The sequence below is a fragment of the Peromyscus californicus genome, unplaced genomic scaffold (assembly GCF_007827085.1).
Source record: "Peromyscus californicus insignis strain IS unplaced genomic scaffold, ASM782708v3 Scaffold_15__1_contigs__length_86483966, whole genome shotgun sequence".
Taxonomy (NCBI): domain Eukaryota; kingdom Metazoa; phylum Chordata; class Mammalia; order Rodentia; family Cricetidae; genus Peromyscus; species Peromyscus californicus.
Window position 1 is genome coordinate 34,738,093 of NW_026294447.1, and position 21,990 is coordinate 34,760,082.

The 21,990-nt window shown below is 37.8% G+C and overlaps 1 protein-coding gene across 1 annotated transcript in view; it reads right to left on the reverse strand.

Moving 5' to 3' along the window:
* The window catches only part of Mdga2 (MAM domain containing glycosylphosphatidylinositol anchor 2), a 794,049-nt gene that overhangs the window by 194,455 nt on the left and 577,604 nt on the right, over positions 1–21,990 (reverse strand). The window contains 1 exon segment of the mRNA XM_052738256.1: positions 14,750–15,079. Within this exon segment, the coding sequence (XP_052594216.1) occupies positions 14,750–15,079 (330 nt within the window).

Here is a 21,990-nt window from a genome sequence, read left to right on the forward strand (position 1 = left end):
GTGGACTACTTATGTATCCTTTACAGTAATGTATAATTCATTCTAAATGCATTTCAGAAAAAGACATTGATCTACTTGCCATTTTATTATTTCTACTGTACATATTTAAACTCAACATGTATTTCATAATATGCAAATCATCTTTTTAAAAGGTGTCATGACTACAACCCACAGCTCCAGAGAAGCTAGCTAACAAGGAGGACCCTAAGAGGGATGCATAGATCACCCTGGGAAGGGGAAATAGATGAGATCTCCATGAGTAAACTTCAGGTTAGGGGTGGACAATAGAGGGTAGGAGATGGGGGATGAGAACATAAGGGAACGGGATGGTAGAGCTGGAACAGGGATGGAGTGAGAGAGCAATGAAAGAGATATCTTGATAGAGGGAGACATCATGGGGATAGGGAAAAACCTGGTGCTAGGGAAGTTCCCAGGAATCCACAAGGATGACACTAGCTTAGAATACAGGCAATAGTGGAGAGGGTGCCTGAGCTGGCCTACTCCTGTAGTCATATTGGTGAATACTCTGTCATCATAGAGCCTTCATCCAGTAACTGAGGGAAGCAGATGCAGAGATCCACAGCCAAGCACCAGACCAAGCTCCAGGAGTCCAGTTGAAGAGAGGGAAGAAGGATTCTATGAGCAAGGGACATCAGGATCATGATGGGGAAACCTACAGAGACAATCAAACCAAGCTAGTGGGAACCCATGAACTTTAGATCAGCAGTTGTGGAGCCTCCATGGGACTAGACTATGTCCTCTGCATAAGCAAGAGAGTTGTGTAGCTTGATCTGCTTAAGGGGCCCCCTGGAAGTAGGATCAGGATCCCTCCCTGGTGTATGAGCTGGCTTTTTGGAGCCCATTACTTATGGTTGGATGCCTTGCACAGCCTTGATGCAGGGGTAGGGGCTTGGACCTGCCTCAGTTGAATTTACCAGGCTTTGCTGACTCCCCATGGGGAAGCCTTATCTTTTTGGAGGAGGTAATGGGGGCGGGGAGGGTTTGGAGGGGGAAGCCTGGGGGGCAGGAGGAGGGAAGAGAGGAGGATCTGTGGTTGGTATATAAAATGAATAAAAAATTTAAAAATTTCTTAATAAAGAAAAAAACACATTTATTCACTTATAAAAGGAGAAAAGGTGTCATAATGGTCCTCTTGTTTCACAAATTTCAATCTATTCATTGGTACTAACAGATCTGTAAAACTTGGGGAATTCTGAGATATTTGCTGTCCATGTACTTGGAGTAACCTAGGTTTCTCAGCTCTTCCTGTGCCTTGAAAGCCTTTGCCATCCATCCTTGTTGAAGCACACAGTCCTGGACCTGAGCTGCCCATTAATGCGGTGTTTTCATAGTCAGCCATGTTAGAAGGCTTCTCAAACCTGTATACCCATTAGAATAACCTGCTTCACGGTAAATACCTGTAGCTCTAAACCTTATTACGTAAGCTCAATCCACAGGTGTTTGTATGAAGAATGGAATTCTGCATATTGAATTGATCTGTATTCATCCTCCTTTGTCACTACTGAGGAGCCCTGAGGAAGATCACTCATGGTTCCAAAGCTGTGGTTTCTACTTGTGAAACACTGTCTTTAGGGTAGGACATGGCATTGCAGACAGGATCTCACAGCAGCTGAATGGCTTGCACTGGGTCTGCACAAGATTGGGCCTGTTCATAGGCAAACGTGGATGGGGAGGGGCTCACACATCTTACCCTCTCAGAACCAAGGTGCGGGGAACTGGAGGACTTAGGGTGGGGACAGTCACTGTTTCCAGTTGAGTATCAAAAAGAGAGCACAGCTGATCCCTACAGATAGTGTCAAACTTGTGGCCACTCAGACTGCCCAACTCAAAACAAGAGGGTCACAAACCAAAAGAAAAAGTTATGACCATATTGGGGGGAGTGGTAAATAGAATATGCCATATACATGTATGAAATTGTCAACAAATGAATTTATTCAATAAAATATAAATAAATCATAATACCTGATAAAATGCTATCCTGCATTCCAACTGTAGTGATTAACTTAGAATTTAGAATGTAATAAATACTCCAAAGATCATACTTTTTAAAAAATGTCTAGGTCTCTATTTTATGTTATGTGATATCCAGCTTTAAAAACCATCAGTATATTTCTTAAGGAGGATGGGACACGTAACTCACTATTTGTGCTGCATAAGTAGCATTCATAAATTTTAAAAGCTTGATATTATACTAGAAATTTTAAAGCTATCTTTTTAACATAGACAATGTCATCTCTATCAGTATACTTTAACTTTTCCAGAAGTATTGTTGATACTTAAACTAACTACAAATGTATACACTCTCCAAACATAGATGCACTTAAAAAACCCAATCCTTAGAGCTAGTGAAAAGGCTTGGTGGTGAACTCATGATGTTTCAATATATGTTCACTGCAGAAAATAGGGAAGGCCTGTTTTCCCCCTATGTGAGTGGCATATGAGACTGGCTTGCAAGCCCTACCTTCCTAATATTCCCACAGTGGCATTCTGCTTTCATCCTTTCCTGCTCCATCCTCAGCAGAATATTTGGTCATATGATCCAACTAAACTGTTACCCAAATCATTTCTAGACTATCTTAAAATCTGTCCACAGAAAGCCACCCCAACAAAGCCTTTGTCAAAGGCATGCCAATCAGAACTGCCAGGGTAAGACCCTGGCACAAAACAGAACAACAATCCCCTACACAGAGACAAATAAAACCAAAATGTAAAGAAAGAATTTAAAGAGTTTTATTAAACAAGAACATGGAACCTGGCACCAATCATATTTTTAAAATTTATTTTAAAAATGTTCTGAATAGCCGGGCGGTGGTGGCGCACGCCTTTAATCCCAGCACTCGGGAGGCAGAGCCAGGCGGATCTCTGTGAGTTCGAGGCCAGCCTGGGCTACCAAGTGAGTCCCAGGAAAGGCGCAAAGCTACACAGAGAAACCCTGTCTCGAAAAACCAAAAAAAAAAAAAATAAATAAATAAAAAAAAATGTTCTGAATATACATAACCCTTGGTTATACTACCGAAATCTCACTTTAAGGATTTTCTGTATTTTTATGTTCTTTTTTCCAAATCGGACTGGTATTTAACAGCAAAAGAGAACTAATTCTAACAATTATGGAAATTAATGGATCACTTTAGATAACCCAAATGTATGTGTTTGCAAGAAAATTTGTTAGGGCGATCTTTGTATTAATCTTAGTTCTACTTTCTGTCTTGGAACTCTTGAAATACGTAGCTCTGACTTCTGACTTTGCCAACTACAAAATGAAACTTAGCTCTCCACGGAGAGAGACTGGAGAGATGGGTCAGCGGCTAAGTGCTTTTCTAGACACCCAGGATCATTGCCCAGCACCAACATCATGGCTCACAACCATCTTAATTTCAGTTCCAGGGGATCTAATGCCTTCTTCTGGCCTCTGGGGCAACTGCATGAATGTGAGGCACAGATACAAAGAAGCAAAACACTCATACACATAAAATACAATAAACGAAATGAAAAGTTAAAAAAAAAATCTCAGGAGACAGTTCAATAGAGTGCTTGCATAGTGTGCATAAAGACCTTGGCTAAATCTCCAGTATCACAACAAACAAACACATATATAAACACATAAAGGGAGTTTTGTTTTGTTTTTTGTTTTTTATTTTGACTGAGGCAGGAGGCATGCCAGGAGTTCAAGGCCAGTTTAAACAATATAACAAGTTCTATTCTAGGATGGGCTCCAGCATAAACCCTCATTTCAAAACAACAAATTCTCTCTAGGATGCAACTGTTCCACCTGATGCCTGGACATTGAGAGAGATTTTGCAGAGAAAAACCAAGATCAAACTTCAAACTGTGGAGGCGCTCACCAAGGGTTTCTGCTACTTCCCCCCACAGTTGTCTAGTGGTAAAACAGCGATGTCATTTGTCGTTAAGGTAAAGCTGAAACACATTCATAATTGTCTAATAAGTAAAATAATAGCACTCCTCAAACCTTATGTTCTCCTCTTGGAAAAAGCCGGGGGTGGCCTTGGCAGCATAACTTTAAAATAATGAACCCTAACGTCTAATCCATTCTTCACAATAAACCGAGTAAAACATTTACCCCTTATCTGCTAATTAAGATAACTGTCATAATTATTTTTAACCCATGTAATTGATGGCTAGGATAGCTTTATATGCAAACTGTGGAACTAACTAATTTCTCAGTCCTTATTAGATTAACCTGCATTTTGCTATTTATACTTCGAGTGGCCCCTATCTCCCATGGCTTGCATCCGAAAAGGATGAAAGAAAGTATTTGCTGAGCAAGCGTGAGGATTGGAGTTCTCATCCCTGGCGCCTACATAGAATCCTGCCAGAAGCAGCAGCCTGAAATATCAGCACTAGGGAGGCATTGACAAGTGATCCCTGGGGCGAACTAGCTAGCTATATTATCTCGAATTGGCAACCTCTGGCTTGAAGGAGGGGTACTACCTCAATAGAAATAAGTAAAAAAAAAAAAAAAAAAAAAAAAGTAGAATGCAATCTAGAAGAACCTGAGAACAATGTTGGGCCTCAACACACATGCACCCACACACATTTAAACACACATATGCCCACATGCACGCCACACACATAGTAAACAAAATTTAATTAGTTTTAAAGAAGAAAAGAATCAAGCCTACAGAAAGCATAATTTAGGCATGGTTACTTGCATCTCATTAACTATTTTAATGAAATATGGGATAAATTATAACTTTTAATTAATTATAACTTATAAATTATAATTTATAATTATAAATTATAACAAAGTAAAAACTTTGTTCTGATATTTGGAAGAATTGGGTATTTTCATAATTGCAGGGATTTTATGGACAAAATTAAAATATAAAAATGACCAAAAATGACAGCACTATTAGTGAATAGATGCCTAGTTTAATATAGCCAATTCTTACCTTCATACAGATCATCTCAAATGTAGGTAGTTCATATCGACATACTTTATGTCTCTCAAAACAATTTACAACTATCAATTTATTTAACATTCCCTGTCACTCCTACAACTGCCACTGAAAAGATTATTAATACAACTGTCATTACCTGTGAGTTCTATAATGTTGCTTGTAGTGTATTTTGGAAGATATTGAGAACCTTGGGGGAGATGACGACTGTACTAAATGCCGTATTTAGACTGTAATAGTCTCCTCTGTCATTTCTCTCTTCTCTTTATGTTCTTTCCTTTTCCACTCCTTCAATATTTATTTATTTATTTATTTTGCTTAAAGGAAAATAAGGGCTTGTTTCTGTAGACGAATTTCTAAATGGTCTTATTAAATAAAAAAACACGGAGCCAAATATAAGGGTGAAAGCCTTAGAGATCAGGGAACTAGGGAATGCCACCAGCCAACCGTACCTCACCATCTCTGCAGCTTCCAAATGTGAGTTACTTCCTGTTTACCCCTGCCTTTATTGCCTTTCTGTTCTGCCCTCTCACTGGCTATCTTAGCCCAGCTACCTCACTTCCTTGTCACTGCCTGTCTGTACAGACCTCCAGGTCTCTATGGTTGGTACTGGAATTAAAGGTATGTATCACCACACTTGGCTCTGTCCCCTAGTCTGGCCTTGAACACACAGAGACCTTGCCTCCTAAGTGATTAGATTAAGGATGTGTACTGCCTGACTTTGCTTACTTAAAATGGCTTGCTATTTCCTCTGTCTCCAGGCAAACTTCATTAAAGCACAAATAAAATATCACTGTGTTTCCACTTTCAAATGTATGCATGAGTACCCACACCTAGTCCCTGCTGATGGAGGTGCTAAAGTATCTGAGGTAACACATCTAGAAACTTTGGTGCAGGGTGCTCTCCTCCTTTCCTTACCAATGGGCTGGCTGGAAGAGGGCTGCCTCCTTCATTTCCATTGCTCGTTCTCTTTCACACTGTCATGGCTCCTAATTTTCCCACTATCTCCTTGTATAGTTTTTAAGTCTGACTTTTCCTCTCTTTTTGGATGAGCCCAACTATGTCTAAATTAATGCAATGACCTATGAAACCCATGTCTTAATTCTGACCTTTACCTGACCTTATACCTGATTTTCTAATGGGTAGAAATATAGACATCTTACATCCCCTGAGCCACAACTACTTCTAATCCAGTTTGTTGTCCAACCTGGCCTTAGATCCCACATTCTAAAGAAGCAAGTCACGGCATCTTAGAACCATCGAAACACAGAGTTCAGTGAGGGAGAGAAGAGCTCGCCCAAGACGCTGGTTTTCCATGCATGTGTTTGTGTGAGTGTGAAAACAGGAATCAGAACACATGTGTAAACAGAATCTTGCACACAAATCCTATCCATAAAGGAGAACTGTTTTGTTCTGATTCAGGTTGGAAAAAGGAAGAAGGGTTAAAGTTGTTCACTTTTGTTCTATTTCCTCAGACTCTACCTGGAAACGATTCCAATGACTTTGTAGAGATAGAAGGTATCTAAGATGCAAAAAAGTTAACTGACTTCTAACATGTAGTTCATGAGGCTTCTAAGGGTTGAGTTGCGTTTTCTGAAGATATGGCTCTCTCATGCAAACCATCCCACCAGTGGGAACTGCTGGTCCCCACTGTCTTCATTTCACTCTTAGTAACTTTTCATTCTTTCTCACAGGATCTGTTAGAACATGGCCTATGTCTCTCAGAGTGCAGATTCTACAGACTGAAGAAGCTTGACCACACTCTCCCATGGTTCTCTCTACAGCAGCAAAGAGCCTTGTGTTGTGGCACAAGAGCGGCCCCTGACTTATGGTCCTGATCTTACATTGTTCCTGCATGTTTCGTTCTGTTAGTAGGCTTTGTTGAACTCAACCGTGCAGCATAAACCTTCCCATAACGCCCCTCAAAGACTATAATAAAGTCAGGAATTCCCCTTTCCCTGGGATTTTCCTGAAGGTTCTTTTCTCGGTTCCTCTCCCCAGCCTTCTCACTAATGAGCTCTCATAACCTTCCTTCAAGCTTTCCTTCTTAATGAAGCTCCTCTCCAGGTTTCAAAGTCAAGTGTCTCCCTCCCTTTAAGGCCCCATTACACTGTTTTTAATGCAATCATCTTTTTTCTAATGCTCACCCACCTCAACCCTTTTCCCCTAAAAAAAAAAAACAAACCAAAACAAAAAACAACAAGAAACAAAACAAAACAAAACCCTAATTCTGGAAAGGAAATGATTTATCAGCTCCTCTGCAAAGTTGACCACTGTTGCTCACTCTATCTATATCTGTAACTATATCTACAGCCCTCCCCGAACACTTCCTCATAATAGAAAAGAAGTTTTCACTCTTGAGGGAATAAAAGAAACATTTTCATTGCCTAATTCATTCATTATAAAAGCATTGAATATATTTGAGTCTTATGTTTCCCACCAATTTTCTTACAATTGTGTTAGAATGAAACACCTCTGATGAAGAGTATACAATCTCGGGCTTGGGTGGAGGGAGACCTCACGGTCTCTGAACCAGCCCCCTGGACCAATTGTCAACCCTAGGAAGGTGGGCACTATGCCATGCTAGAAATAGGCACAATAGCTGTTTTTTTGTTTAATGAAATGCTGCAGTGCTGTGTTTTTCTTCCCAGAATCTCCACCTCTAGTGTAGTACCTTACTGGGCCTCCCTCCCTAACATGTGACCACTGGTTAGCCATGTGTCTAACTTCCATGAGAGCTTGAACAGTACAGCCCTTACTTCCCTTTTTCTCCCTCTAGGCAGTTGTGGTTTACATCTTGCCGGTCCTTTAGATTTTTCTTCTCATCTAATAAAATTGTTTTTGAACTCCTGCTTTAGTCCATTTTAAGATATTTTATTAACAAGACTAAGAACCCTAACGGGACCTTAATTTGCCCTTTATTAATTGTTTCTTTTTAAACCTCTGAATTGTCATCCAATGATTAGGCCCTTAAAGCACCCTCCCCGTCTCTCTTCTTTCCTTCCTCTCTTTCTTCGTCTTTTGAAAAGTATGTAAATATGTGTCAATAAGGTCTAATGATACATTTCTTCCTTAAGTTCTGTGCCTCATTCCTGATCCAGCTCAGTTGCCAACTGTCTTAGGATTCTGGCTGATCAGGGTCAGTGACACCCTCCTGTGTGTTTTCATATTACTTTGGTAACACATTAAAGCAAATGTCAGACTCTGTCAGGTATTAAAGTTACTCAGTGTCATAACACTTGAATAGTATGAATTAGGCTCTATGCCCTTTTCTTTCTTCCCAAAGCCACTGTGCTATCATAATTATTTAGCAAACATTTTCATTGTGCACTGTATTCATTCATTATTTCTACAGCTATGACACAATTACTGGTTCTGTGTATAGCATGTGCCTCGTGCTGTCACTTTCGTTTTGCTAGCCTTGCCCCTCACAATTTAATTTCCAAGGCACATACACTGTGTTCAGTATTGGGGCAGGTTTTTCTCTCTTAGGTCAGACAATTCCACAACTTTAGTGGGTTTTCAACTGAAGTATTTTCGTCTGCCATGTCCAACATTTATTTTGTGTTGTTTAGCAACATCTTTTAAATCATTCAGCACATTTTGACATGGCACTTAGTAAGTCTTTTGAAGGCTTTTTTATCCTAAAACATTCAAAGGTTTCTTGACCATTTGAAAGTTGGTTATTAAAAACAGGAAAGGGAACAAGAGCTCCAGAGGCCACAGTCTCCATCAGATCCACAATAAGAACGATTAAATAAAATATTTCATGTGAAAAAACTAACATGAAACTAAAACATCAAGAAAAAATTTGCTATTTTATTTAACATGCAATGTTAGCCAACGATATTATCTATTCAAACACAGGTAAGTCACCTAGAATTCCCTTGCTGATTTGTTTCTGTACCACACACTAAACTATACAGGACTAATGCAAGTCAGCAGAACTCCAATAAATGTTTAATAATTCTTGAAAGCATTTTAAATTTTAATACAGAGCTTTCAGAGTTTTAATAAAACACATTTATGGAACAAAACCTTTTCCTCAAATAAACAATGCTAACAGTAGAGCATTCTTCTTGGTAAGATTTACGTACACCAGTATGAATTATGTAATGATCCTCTGTAACTCTGACTGACATGCATACTAGTCTTCCCAAAGGACAGATGAAAACAATGTATCTCTGTGTGTACTCTGAGTCTAAAATTTCCTTAGTCCATGCACATACTTAAGGAAATGTAGAGACTGTGTAAGAGCAGAGTTGTGGTCTAGTGTCTCCCTGGGAAATTTGCTGAACACAATGGCCTCTTAACTCTAACAGTAGTAGGTAGAGTCCAGTCAGGCTGCTGTTCAGGTCATACCCTCTGCAGCTGTGCCTCTCTCCATCCTGGAGAAGAGAACAGTCTGTAAAGAGGAAGATGGGAAAGGCCACAGAAGAAGCATTACTGTTTGCAGGAGACAATCTCCCCACTGTTACCATGGCCAAACACTATGTTTTACCTTGGCCTATGACCGGTGTGACAAACTGTCATGAGCCTGTCTAATAGGAATTAAAATGCTTGAAAGACACACTTGGTGCTCACTTCTTTGACTATCACACTACTGAGAGACTGAACCCCAAGAAATTAGTATTTTCTCAGAAATCTTCCAATGGGAGAGGGAACAGCTGGAGTCTTCAGGACATCCAGAGGAGGAAATTTCCTCCTGGACAAAGATGTACAGCTTGTCAGATGACCTTCTAAGAAAGACGTGGAGCTACAACAACGTGGAAGACTGCTTCGTGGTACATTCTGCTTTCCCTTTAAACCCACACTCACGACAGGACTCTCACTGGTTATCTTTGTCCTTCTTCACAGTATGGCCATATTGAATACATCTCCCCCTTTATATTTTCACTATTAATGTGGCTTCATTAAGACAGGAAATTATTTTTCCTCTGTCAAGTAACTTGGGCACTAATTCATAAACCTTGACTCTAGTAGGTGTTTTCTTCTGACCAAAGCAAGCAGCCCACCCCTCACTACAGCCATTCTCTAGAAATGCACTTTTAATCAGCAAAATTCCCCAGGTCTCCTCCTTTCCTTTTGAAATAGAAAAGGACAAAGCAGTGGGCTTCATCAGTTTTTCCTCTGTTCTTGTGCTCACTTCTGACTCTCATTCATTGTGCACCATAGTCTCGAGCTCACAAGCACTACATTGCATCTGTGCAGATGCTTGCTGTCTTCCACAGTTACAGTAACTACATGGCCAGCAGCAACCTGAAGTGTGAAGTCATTTCCAGGTGGTCGTCATTAGGCTTATGCACTTACGTCTATGCAACTCGCTTAACGCACAAAGTCTTGTTCTTTTCCCTGTCTTATAAAATCCTGTGTACAATTAACAAGAGAAAAACACAATCCTCCAATCCCATGCTAAGGCTTTTGCTGTATTTGCTCATCAGATGTCTCACCATGAATTCCAAAGAAACCTGATTTTGCTTTCCTTTTCAAGGCCTGGTGTATATATTTCTGAGTTTACTATAAACACACAAGTTTGTCGTGTCATGTGCAGGAATCCATGCAAGCTAATGAGCACCAGAGATTTCACTATGGAGTGAGGGGAGAAAGCAGTAGAATGTTTTAAAGAAAAGAAAACCTATGGAAATGAAAATTATACTCTACCAATTATGTTCATATAAAGGAAGAACAGCCCTGTGAGGATATTCTAAGAATTTGATTTTAACGGCTGATAATTTATGCTTCAATTTGCATGCATTTTCTCTAGGAGGCACACAAAGAATCTATATTTCACAAAACTGAATAGTGACATTCAGAGTTTGATACAGTTAAATTTGTAACTGAGACATTTACAGTGATGCACAGGAAGTACTTTAAGTGACCTGGAGTCTAGCCTAAAATATAGCTTCAGCAGTGAAATGTTAAGACAAGGATAAACTAACATGATTTTCTCAGATTAAAGTCAATATCATAAACATGACATAAGTATTTCTGAGACTTTCCCCATCCTCTGTTTGCTGCTTCTGCTTCCTTTAAGGTTCATATCTAATCTCAACTCTCTGGGCGACTGTCCTATATCTACACTGCAGAAGCACTTGGAACATCCACAGAAGCGAGGTCAAAGTTCAAGTCAAGTGTCTGCCTACTGCAGACTGTATCAGGTTCCCGAGTACTGACCTCAGAGCAATGTCTGTCCAAACCATCTCCGTACAGTATAGAGCCCAGCATGTAACGAATTTATTAGGGGAATTGAAAACGAATGGCTATTTAAACAGAGAAAAGAGCTAATGGTTACAACAAGGACAATTTCCAAACTTGCAGAACTCTGTGTGTGTTTGTTAATATTGAACTAATTAGAAAATAATATATAATTTATGTCATGTACATTGTAGTTTTCAGTATCCTATAAACGCATGAATAAACCCTGAAATAGACATAGCCTCTCCAAAGTTTTCCTAAATATAACTTGCCACTTTCCTAAATCATTGTTTTTTAAAACTGTTACTAATTCTGCAAACTACAAGTTTCCTTCAGGGATATTTCCCATTTTAATCAGTCTGAAGTATCATCTAACACATGTGCTGACTATGGGGCCGTGATTTAAGGGAGATTTCTGTGCTATGCAGAAAGGTCTCGTGGCAACAAAGCCTCATCTTATTGTCATGTACACATCCCTTAAAACAGAGTAACTACTGAGAATTAGTGTTAGACTCCTGTGCAACACCAGGCTCAGAAAGTTTAGAAAGAATTAAAACGTATCACCCTAAAATAGTGTAAATTTAATGTAAAAAAATGCTTAAATATAAGAAAACCACTGACCCCCTGGCGATTGCTAAATTCCTTCAAATGGTAATAATTACAAAAACCTAAAATTGAGAAGGCATCCACATTTTTGAGTGCTGTTTTTGTAGTCCAGGCTTTCTATAATGGACCACATGTCCAGTTATTTATACTTATTTATTAACAATTGTTCCATTTTTTTTGATTTGCTCACTCAACCAATTCATCTAAATTTCTTCCCTATTTTCAGGGGTTTTATTATATTGACACAGTCTAGACTTTTTTCTATGGTACAGCTTGTCCAACCACTTTAGTCAAACTCTGGCTTGTAACATATCTGTTTTCATATTGAAGTGCTATTTTGAGCATAGAATTCTACGATGTGGAGATAAATTGTTTAATGGTATGTGCAGAATCCCCGAATTTCAGCCATGTACAGACTACTCAGGTGCTCCACTGTACCGTAGGTAACATGAAACACAAGCCGGATTCAGAATGAAGACAGACATACTTGTTAGTTTAAGAATTATCTTCTCTAGTTCTTCTCTCAAAATACAATTTACTGGGGGTCCAGACTTGTGTTCATAACAGTTCTGTGTTCAAATAAAACCCGTTGTTCCTGAATTTGACTAATGCTATGATTTTGCCACGTGGATACTTCAACAGTTTTTATTAAAATCTACATTTTTAGTCTTATTAGACAAATTACAACATCCATCTTGTTTTATCTTGTCCTGAGACTGAAACATCAAATCAAATAGTATGTATATCTACTGAAGAACTTTCTGTCATGTCAGTAGAAAATTGAGAAAGAGCAAGGGGGGGGGGGGGCAATGGTGCTTGTACTCCCAAGGTAGAATAAACAAAACAAAACAAAACAAAAAACAACCCAGTAGAGTGTCAGGTTCATAAATTAGATCATAGTTGTGTTAAACAACTATCTGTTTGGTTCTGACTAAGTGCCATGAACTTTTCCCTAATGCTGAGCTACACTGAACAGCACTGACAAAAATCTAGTCTTCACAGACTTACCCCTTGGAAAGTATCAGATCTGTGTGTAGAAAGAAGGAGAAGGCATAGAGTATGTTTCTAAAAATCTTAATATAGCTTTTTATTTCTAGGGTTGTGGTCTTTAGAAACCAAACTAATAGGATAACTTACTACAACTATTCTAATATCTGTTAGGCTCTTCTTGAACAAATTCTGTTCTTTGGCCAACTAAAAGTTTCCTTTTAGGGCCTCTGGCGATTTCATGAATTAAGGCTGGAAATTTCTACTTTGTCATCCATAATACCTAGTTCCGAACAGTCAAATGTAATTACCATATTTAAATTAATATCAGAACGCATTCTAGTAATAATATTACAATTCCCCTTTTATTTTTCTGTGATCTATTCTAAGTTGAACAGCCAATGAGGCATGTTTCCCTAAAATGAATCTGCTAAATAAAAGCTGTGATTCCTGCGTGTGTGTGTGTGTGTGTGTGTGTGTGTGTGTGTGTGTGTGCTTGTTGATTAGTTCTCAAACAAGAAATAAGTGAACAAAACAGGAGAAGCAAACAAACAAAGTAGGGTGATGCATATGGATAGAAAATTCTGGAAAATTACCCTTCAAAAATAAAGGCAAATGACCCTGGGATTTTTTTAACCCTTACAAGGAACTCTTACATGGATGTCACTGGGTACAATGTTGCCTACCATACTAATGTAGGCAGTCCATGGATAACTGCTGATTGAATAAATATGTATCATCAGTTTTCCATCAAAACCATAAATAAATTTGTCCGATCCTGCTAGTTCAAATATTTGGAGATCAGATAGATATAAAGAGGCTTTGCCTAACCTAGGATAGGAGCCATATCCAAATACAATTACTTTTAATATTCCAACTTCCTTTCACATAGATTATGTATCAGATAAAAAGTGAGTATATTTTAGAACAAAGAATCACAACAAGCAAGACCATTTTTGTCAGCCTTTCATGTGGACTTTAAGTAGTAAAATCAATCCACCGTGAACTTCAGTTGGGAATCAAGAGAAGGTACAAAGCTGCATGTGAATCAAATGTGTAGAAGAGTCAAAATGCCGCCTGACTGAAAGAGTCAAGCTGGCTTGAAGCACCTGCAGACAGGGCGCTTTTCTCCCCTAACCATGTGAGTTCAGTGTATAGCTCTCACCGAGCACTGTGCGAGAACCTTCAGTTCAAACGATCTGGTACCTGATTGGCAAAGCAACAGACTGGCAAAGTACACACAGGTCTTTCAAACCTTCTGAGAGTTAACCTACCACATTCTCTCAGAAAAAGATAACACATTTTCATTTTTTAACTTAAAGAATTCCCCTCCCATATATGTTTTGTATTTAACTATTTTCATTGTGAGGACATAGTACCATGGTACTCTCCCAGAAGTCACACCTGACAACTTTAAGAAAAGGTCTCCCTTAGTAGAAAAAATCATTGCTTATGTACCTTTTTTTTTTTTATTTAAGCGCTCTTAAATTATCTGTCAGGGTTTATGTCTTAGATCTGAACCGTTTTGTTGAATTTTAAATTTAGAAACATGCTTCAGCCTTAGTCACGAGTTTAACTTTATTAATGTGATTTTTTTTTTTTTTTTTTTGGTTTTTGGAGATAGAGTTTCTCTGTGTAGCGTTGCGCCTTCCTGGAACTCACTTGGTAGCCCAGGCTGGCCTCAAACTCACAGACATCCACCTGGCTCTGCCTCCCAAGTGCTGGGATTAAAGGCATGTGATTTTTAGTGCCACAAGCACTGTGGAGAATGTAAAAATGCTGGCACAATTTTACTTAAAGCTTAACTTTGTCACTGCTACTGATTTTGTTTACACAGTTTTTATAAAACCTCATTTAAATCTAAACAAAAGTAAAAGCAACAATGTCTCGATTCAAATGCTTACTAGATATTTAGGGTTGTAAGATTTAGACTTAATTTCAAAAGCAATGAATTCTTCGCTTCAGTGACTTCACTAAAATCAAATCATTTTAAAGGCGTTTTGCACCATGAGCGAGCCTCTTACCTGTACTGCTGGAAATATTAACGTCAATACTGATATCAGATATTCCTCCTCCTTTCAGAGAGGCCACACATGTGTAAGTCCCAAAGTCCGTGAATTTTAAATCAATGATATCCAAGTTTGTTGTTCCGGGGGATACATCCGGGTCAGTCTGCGTAATAACCATCCGCTCAGAGCTTCTTAATGGACGACCATTTTTAAACCAACTAAATGTTAACTCCTCAGAAGGAACAGCTTCTACTTGGCAAGATATTTTCACCTCACGCCCAATCTGGATGTTGTCATCTTTGTGATAAGGATCAGGAGTGATCCAAAATCGTCCTTTTTTTAATGCTAAAACATAAAAATTCCACAAGGAGTTAGTGTTACCTTCATATTTGTGGGGGTTCTGTCACTCTAGGTGATCATGTCTGGGCTGAAACAATAAAGCAAAACAAAATAGAATGAGCATATGTTTTGTCGCTAATTTTTTGTCACGTGCACTATAAATCTTAACAGTTACTCCAGAAAAAGAAAATCTGAACAAGAACCCATTTAAAGATTCTCAACACTGGGTTTTTATACATTAGGCAATGCTTGACTGTAATAGAAAAAATAACACTTGAACTCTACTCACAATTTTTGCTCTAGTTAGGTCTTTGTTGTTGTGGGTAAAACACTGACCAAAATCTATTCAGGGAAGGAATGGTTTTATTTCCACTTACACTTACAGTCTGTTAGTTATTGAGGGAAGCAGGAACCCGGAGCAGGAACTGAAGCAAAGACCACGGGAAACAGAATTCCTTACTGGCTTGCTCACTCCCTATGGCTTGCTTGGCATCTCTCATTATGTCATCCCAGCCCACTTGTCAGGGGATGACATCACACAGTGGGCTGGACCCTCCTACATCAAGTACCATTTAAGAAAGTGTCCCATAGTTACGCCCACTGGATTATGCCCAATCCAATGTAGGCAACACTTCAACTGAACTTCCCTCTTTCCAGGTGGGTCACATTGGCAACATTAGCTAACTATGACAATGGTATTTAACTATGCCATGCTATGATTAATAATATTACTGCTGTAATGGTGGAATGAATATGGCTGGGGTGGAGGTTACAGCTTCTTAGGGGCCTGAACTCAGCTTGAAAGTGTAGAAACAACAGGGAATAAATTATTTCTATTATGGCTGCTTCTCTTATGAACACTTTTCTGTTTTACACTACTGTCGGTATTTCCCTTCACCTCAATATTGGCCTCCATGCATATGAAATGTAACTTATACAGTGGAGCTGTATCAGAATAAAATATTGGACACCAACTTTTGACCTCAAAGCTACAACCACAGGGATACTATCAGAAGTCAAGTGTCTGTAGTCAACCTGCAGATGTAAGAGGCTACAAAACAGCATTTGCTGGCATCTCTGAACCTAACACAAGTTCCCTCAGTCAGTCCTGGGAAGATCAAGGACTGTACACGTGCACTGAATGAACAAGAGATAACTAAGTTTTGAATCTGAAAACACATGTTTTCTAAGTTTCCTTACTTGTTAGTCTTAAGAGTTTTGCCTGCTTTATGTATTGTGTCCCGGGAGAAGTAAAAAACCATGAAAAACAACAATTACATGCCTCTTTGTGTTCAAGGCATTGTTGTAAGCTCCTTCTCCAAAACCAAGACACTCAATTCAGCCCTAATTATTTGAGATGAACAACACAGAAATCACCAGGGCCCTTTGGCAATGTATGAGGTCATCATTTCCAATGATTTGTAGCTTCAGTTTATTCATCAAGTTCTTATGATACATAAATCTAGGGAAACTAGGCAGTGTACATCTGAAATATTTTACAAACTTCAGGAAATCTGAATCACACAAAAGAACACCACTAATTAGTGTTTTGAAAATGCAGTTTTGATGATAATGAAAACTCCAAAGACAAATATTTACAGCACATTTAATACTATTCTTTATTGAATTTTTCATAATAACATGCAATCTTTGAATCTTATTTTTGTGGAAACATATCTTTATAAGTAAGTTACTGTAGGGCAAAATGATGATACATTGAGTTATTCTACTACGTAGAGTGATGTGTTATGTTCTCAGAAGCACTGAAGCTAAATCCACTCTCCCCAGAAAGGAAAGGTCATTTAAAAAGTGGTCACATCTGGCTACTATATTTGCTATAAGATATTGTGTTCGTATAATTTAAATGTAATAATAGTTCTCCTGCACAAAACAGTTTAGGGGGTCATAGAATAGTCCTTCTTTAAAAAATATTAAAAGTACCAACATTTTGATTTTTAGTATAATAACACATAAATCAGTTTAATTTCTAAACATATCCTTACCTCATTTCTCAAGTAAATAGAAACTTAAATGGAATTATTACCCATAGCCATAGTTGTGAAAAAATAAATTATATGTATCACCTTAACAAACATAACTTCATACTAATATGAGAGTACATTTGGGTACTATTAAAATAATTTTCTTTACAAAGTGATTTGTTGATTGACATATATAAACAAATGCAACAAACACTTAGATGTTCATGTGACTGAGATTCACTTAACACACAGTACTTTTGTGCAGTTCAGCATTTTGCGCGGAAACCAATTAATGTATTATTGACACCAGAAGCACTTCACATTAATCAGCCAAATTGGACTGAAACTGCTAAACAAGAAAAAAAAAAAACTCTGATAAAACATGTGAAATCAATATTCACATTATATGTTACAGGCTGTTTTACTCACAGAAAAGTGATTTGTAAAATCCTAAGTAAAAAGACTAAAGATTAAATAGCTACAATCAATAATATTAAATGTCATACATAATTGCGGTATTTTATAACAATTCAATCAAACATATTTTAATGAACTACAAAAACAATAAAATAAATTTAATGCCAAAGATATTTGATCTCAGTCTAAAATCACTCAATGAGTTAAGCCAATCATACTAGACTTCCAAAGGATACAAAAGCTAAAGAGAAAAAGAAGGACAAACAGGTCTCTTTACTCAACTCCAGGTAAAGACTATCAGAATAAGAAGTTTGAGTCTCTCAGCTGCACAGCGATCTTTTTATGTTTGTTTATGTTTTCCCTTTATCTAAACAACTGATTATGGACACAGAAGAGAAATAGTCTAAACAAAATAAAACATAATTGTGTGTACATGAGGTATGTTTATCTACACTAACAGGGGAGTAAAATTTATTAGATTTTCTAACTCAATTTGTTCAGAAATCTAAAAGACTAGCTCGGTAAACTAGCATGTGTAACATGTAAACTAGCATAGCAGCTTGTAACTATCTTCTCATTTCTATGAGGTCCTCAATGGGTTATCTAATTTGTATGGGTTAAGTTTGTCCTTCATAAAAATAGTAGGTGATAGTACTAGGCTCCCTCAGAGACCCACTGTGAGAAATAACTCATTAGCAATTGTGTTTGAGCTTTGAAAATATAAAGTGTTTAATACAGATAATAAGCTGTGGGGCAGGTCCCTACATTTATAATTGAACACTCTCCTTTTCAGTGAACAATTTCTGATCAAACAATGCTAATTTAAAGTCATTTCTTGCCACCATTCAAGATTTCAACCTCTTCAAATCAATCCAAGGTAAGTGCTGAAGTATAATAGGTGTCCAACAGACTTAAGAGACAGTAGAGCCCTAAAGCATTCTTTAAAAAAGAGAAGAGAAATCCCTTTCTCCAAATGTAATTTATTAGCCCAATACTGAAAATCCGCTAACACCATCCTAAGAGAACATTATATTTAGCTTAATGTATCATTGAGTGTAATGGATGGACCTCAGAAGGTATTTGTTTAGTCTGGCAGCACTTGTAAAATTTTGGCGTGAAGCTAACCTACGTTCTGAATAGCCAGTTTGGAAGTGTAATATGCACACAATAGATTACTTCTTTTTCTTAGGCTTGAGACGAGCACAAGCTTGAAAGAAGTCTAGATTGTAGATTCCACAGAAGGAGACTGTAGGATTGTATCTTGATCATAGATATCAATTCAACATTATAAAATATATTTATTTTAGACTGAAGAAACTCAGCCTAAAATGGAACATATATGCCCCACCCTCATCCTCCCAGCCTCAGGTATCACTGTGCAAGGGGAAGCATAAAGAGTGTATGAGCCAGAGGCAGTAGATGAGTAAAAAAAAAGCCTCAGGTCCTGGACACAGCAGGACAATTGCACACACGAACCCACAGTGGTTATGATAGTATGCAAAAGATGTGTGCAAGTCCAAGCCACACCAAATTCCAGCATGAAGAGGGGAGCTGAGCACTAAGTCCTACACCCACCTTGGAGTTATTGGAAGCTGTCAGCTGTTGGCAAAGGGGGAGTCATTTTTTATATGAGTGTAGACCTTGATAAGTCTACCACACTCCAATATTAGGTCACATATCCAAAAATATACAGGCATCACAAAGTGCTCTTGTAAAAGAAAGAGACACCAAGTTGAATGGGTAAGGAAGGAGTGAATCTGGAAAGAGTTTAGGGATGGTGAGGGTTTATGATCAAAACACATGTACAAAAGTCTAGAAGAACTAATAAAACATTAAAATGTCGATTTCTTTTCTGGTAAAATATAAGTTAGATAATAAGCAGCAGTATGACAATCGGAACAATTGGTGGAGAAAACACAATAAACACAGCAACTGAGAAAGCATCATTTTGGAAATGAGAACTTTGTGTCAGCTTTTGGACTTCTGCTAAGAATTTGTTTCCTGAAGACAATGAGACAGAGAGGCCTCCAATTACCAATCCAAACTGCTGAATTAGTAAAAAGATGGGCTACAGGGGTAGTTCAGTGGTTCAGAGAACTAGCTGCTCTTCAAGAGGTCCAAGGTTTGATTTCCAGCATCCACAGGGCAGCTCACAATCATCTCCAACATCAGTTCCAGGAGGGCTGCTGCCTCTTCTGGCCTCTGTGTGCATACATGTGGTGCACAGACATGCATGAAAGCAAAACACCCAATACATAAATTAACTAATGAATATAAATAGTGAAAAGACTCTCCAGACACACCTCAGCTTCGATTTGGTAGAATTCTGGATGAAAAACTTTACACACTGTTACTGAGAGAAGTAGACACAGAAATCATTAACAGTACAATCAAATGAATAAGGCATTGATTTTTGTTATCCTCTGCTAAAGAGAATTAAATATTTGTTTGAGAAATGAGGTGTTTTCCAGCCCCACCAGTTGCCAATTTAATACGCAGTTGGAAATAGATTACATCAGCAATGATATGAAACAGAATTAACAATGGTATATTTGTAGCTCTTCCTTATAATTAGGCACCCACTGCCTTAGGGGAAGATGAGCAGCTTCAGAACAATGTCACATCTTATTCTTCTGTATTGTTCCCAATACAAACATGATTCTTTTTTATGTATTATTTTATATATTTAGTCAACAATTTCCATTAAACTTAATATAAATGGGCGCTTCAAAGCATTTGCCTTGAAAATACTAATTGCTTGCATTCACTTGCTGTGAAATAATCCTTCTGTACACTGTGAAAATGTGTTGCTGTCATTGTTAACAAAAAACTGATTAGCTGATAGCTAGGCAGGATTTGGGGGCCAGAAAGAATGCTGGGAAGAAGAAGGGTGGAGTCAGAGGAATCGCCAGGAGATGCAGAGGGATCAAGACATGGTGGAAGACAGGTAACACCACAAGTCATGCTGGCAGCACATAGATTAATAGAAATGGGTTAATTTAAGTTATAAGATCTAGTTAGTAATAAGCCTGAGCTATCAACCGGGCATTTATAATTAATATCAAGTCTCTGTACTGGTTATTTGGGAACTGGCAGATGGGAAAGAAAAGTCTGCCTACATTCAGTGTGCAATGTCTGTGTTCCCTTCTATTTTATTTTACTGTCTTACACTCTTGAGATTCACTGGGCATGGGGAATGAGATAGAAGAAGAGATTGATGAATACACAGAGGCAAGGATCCAACAATACATGATAGTTAGCCTATACTAATCTAAGGACATTGGTGAGGAAAAGACTAACACAGAAGTTCTAATTCCAGTGTAGCTTCTGATTGTGTTCATACCATGGGTCATCAGTGTATATCATGATCATGAGATATCAGTGTCAAACATGCCATTCTCGAAAGGGGACCTAATTTCACAAAATAACCAACAAGATAGACTCTCCAGTAGAAATAAAATTTCTGATAAAAAAGCCAGTATACAAAAGATAGATCTTAACTTTTTATGTCAAGTACCAAATGATACACTGAAGTTGTCAAAAGGTTCAGAGCTATCTAAGAAACTTGTTTGCACTAAGGTAGTTAGTGTACTTGCAATATTTTTAACAAAATATTAAATTTTCAGTTTGCTCATATCTTGGAAGTGGAAACTTTCATATATGTAAGTAGCTTTAAAAAGAAATTACTATATTATGATTAGTTGTGAAGTTACCAGAGTTGATACAAGTGGTAAATCTATCTTTAATATTTCTTTCATTTTCTTTATGCATTACCAGTCATTATATATCCATTTCCTTCTTGACACTCAAATTGCCAATCAATGATCACTAAAGTGGAAGTTCATTAGCAGTGTAACAATAACAAATGACACCACTTCCTAGAGCATCCTTAATAATTTGAATGAAGAACTAGATGCTGAAAGGTAGTTGGAGTTCTAATTCATTGTAAAGTAACCAGGCTCCACTTACTCTGTCAGTTTACTTGAAGTTAATCACCATAGTAGTCATTCAAATGGTTTAATCCCAGTGTAGCTAAATTGTAGTGCTCTTTTGAATGTTCTTACTCAATAAAACAACTGTATGTAGATTCAACTTAAAGGGGGAAGTACTTCAGGCAGGCACACAATATGCTTTTTGAAGTAAGCCCTTCCTTGAAAAGACAGAAAAGTAGATGTATCTATCATTACTGTCATCATCATTTTGTTATTCCTTTTACTTCATCTTGATCTTACAAGGAAACATAGAATGTTCATAAATTATCAAAATGGCCACATAAGTTTCATATGTAAGAATATTTTCTCAGTATGGCTACGATGTACGTGATATTATACATAGCCTAATGAAATAGGAACATACGAATCAGCATCATTTGCTGGCCTTCTGATGTTCAAAATTGGTATTCTGAATTCACATTTCCATCAAATTTTAAAATACCTCTAAATTATTAGAAGCAAAACTATGTCCAAGGTTAAGTATATATCTTACTAAGCTTTTTGTTTTTGTTTTTGTGGGTTTTTT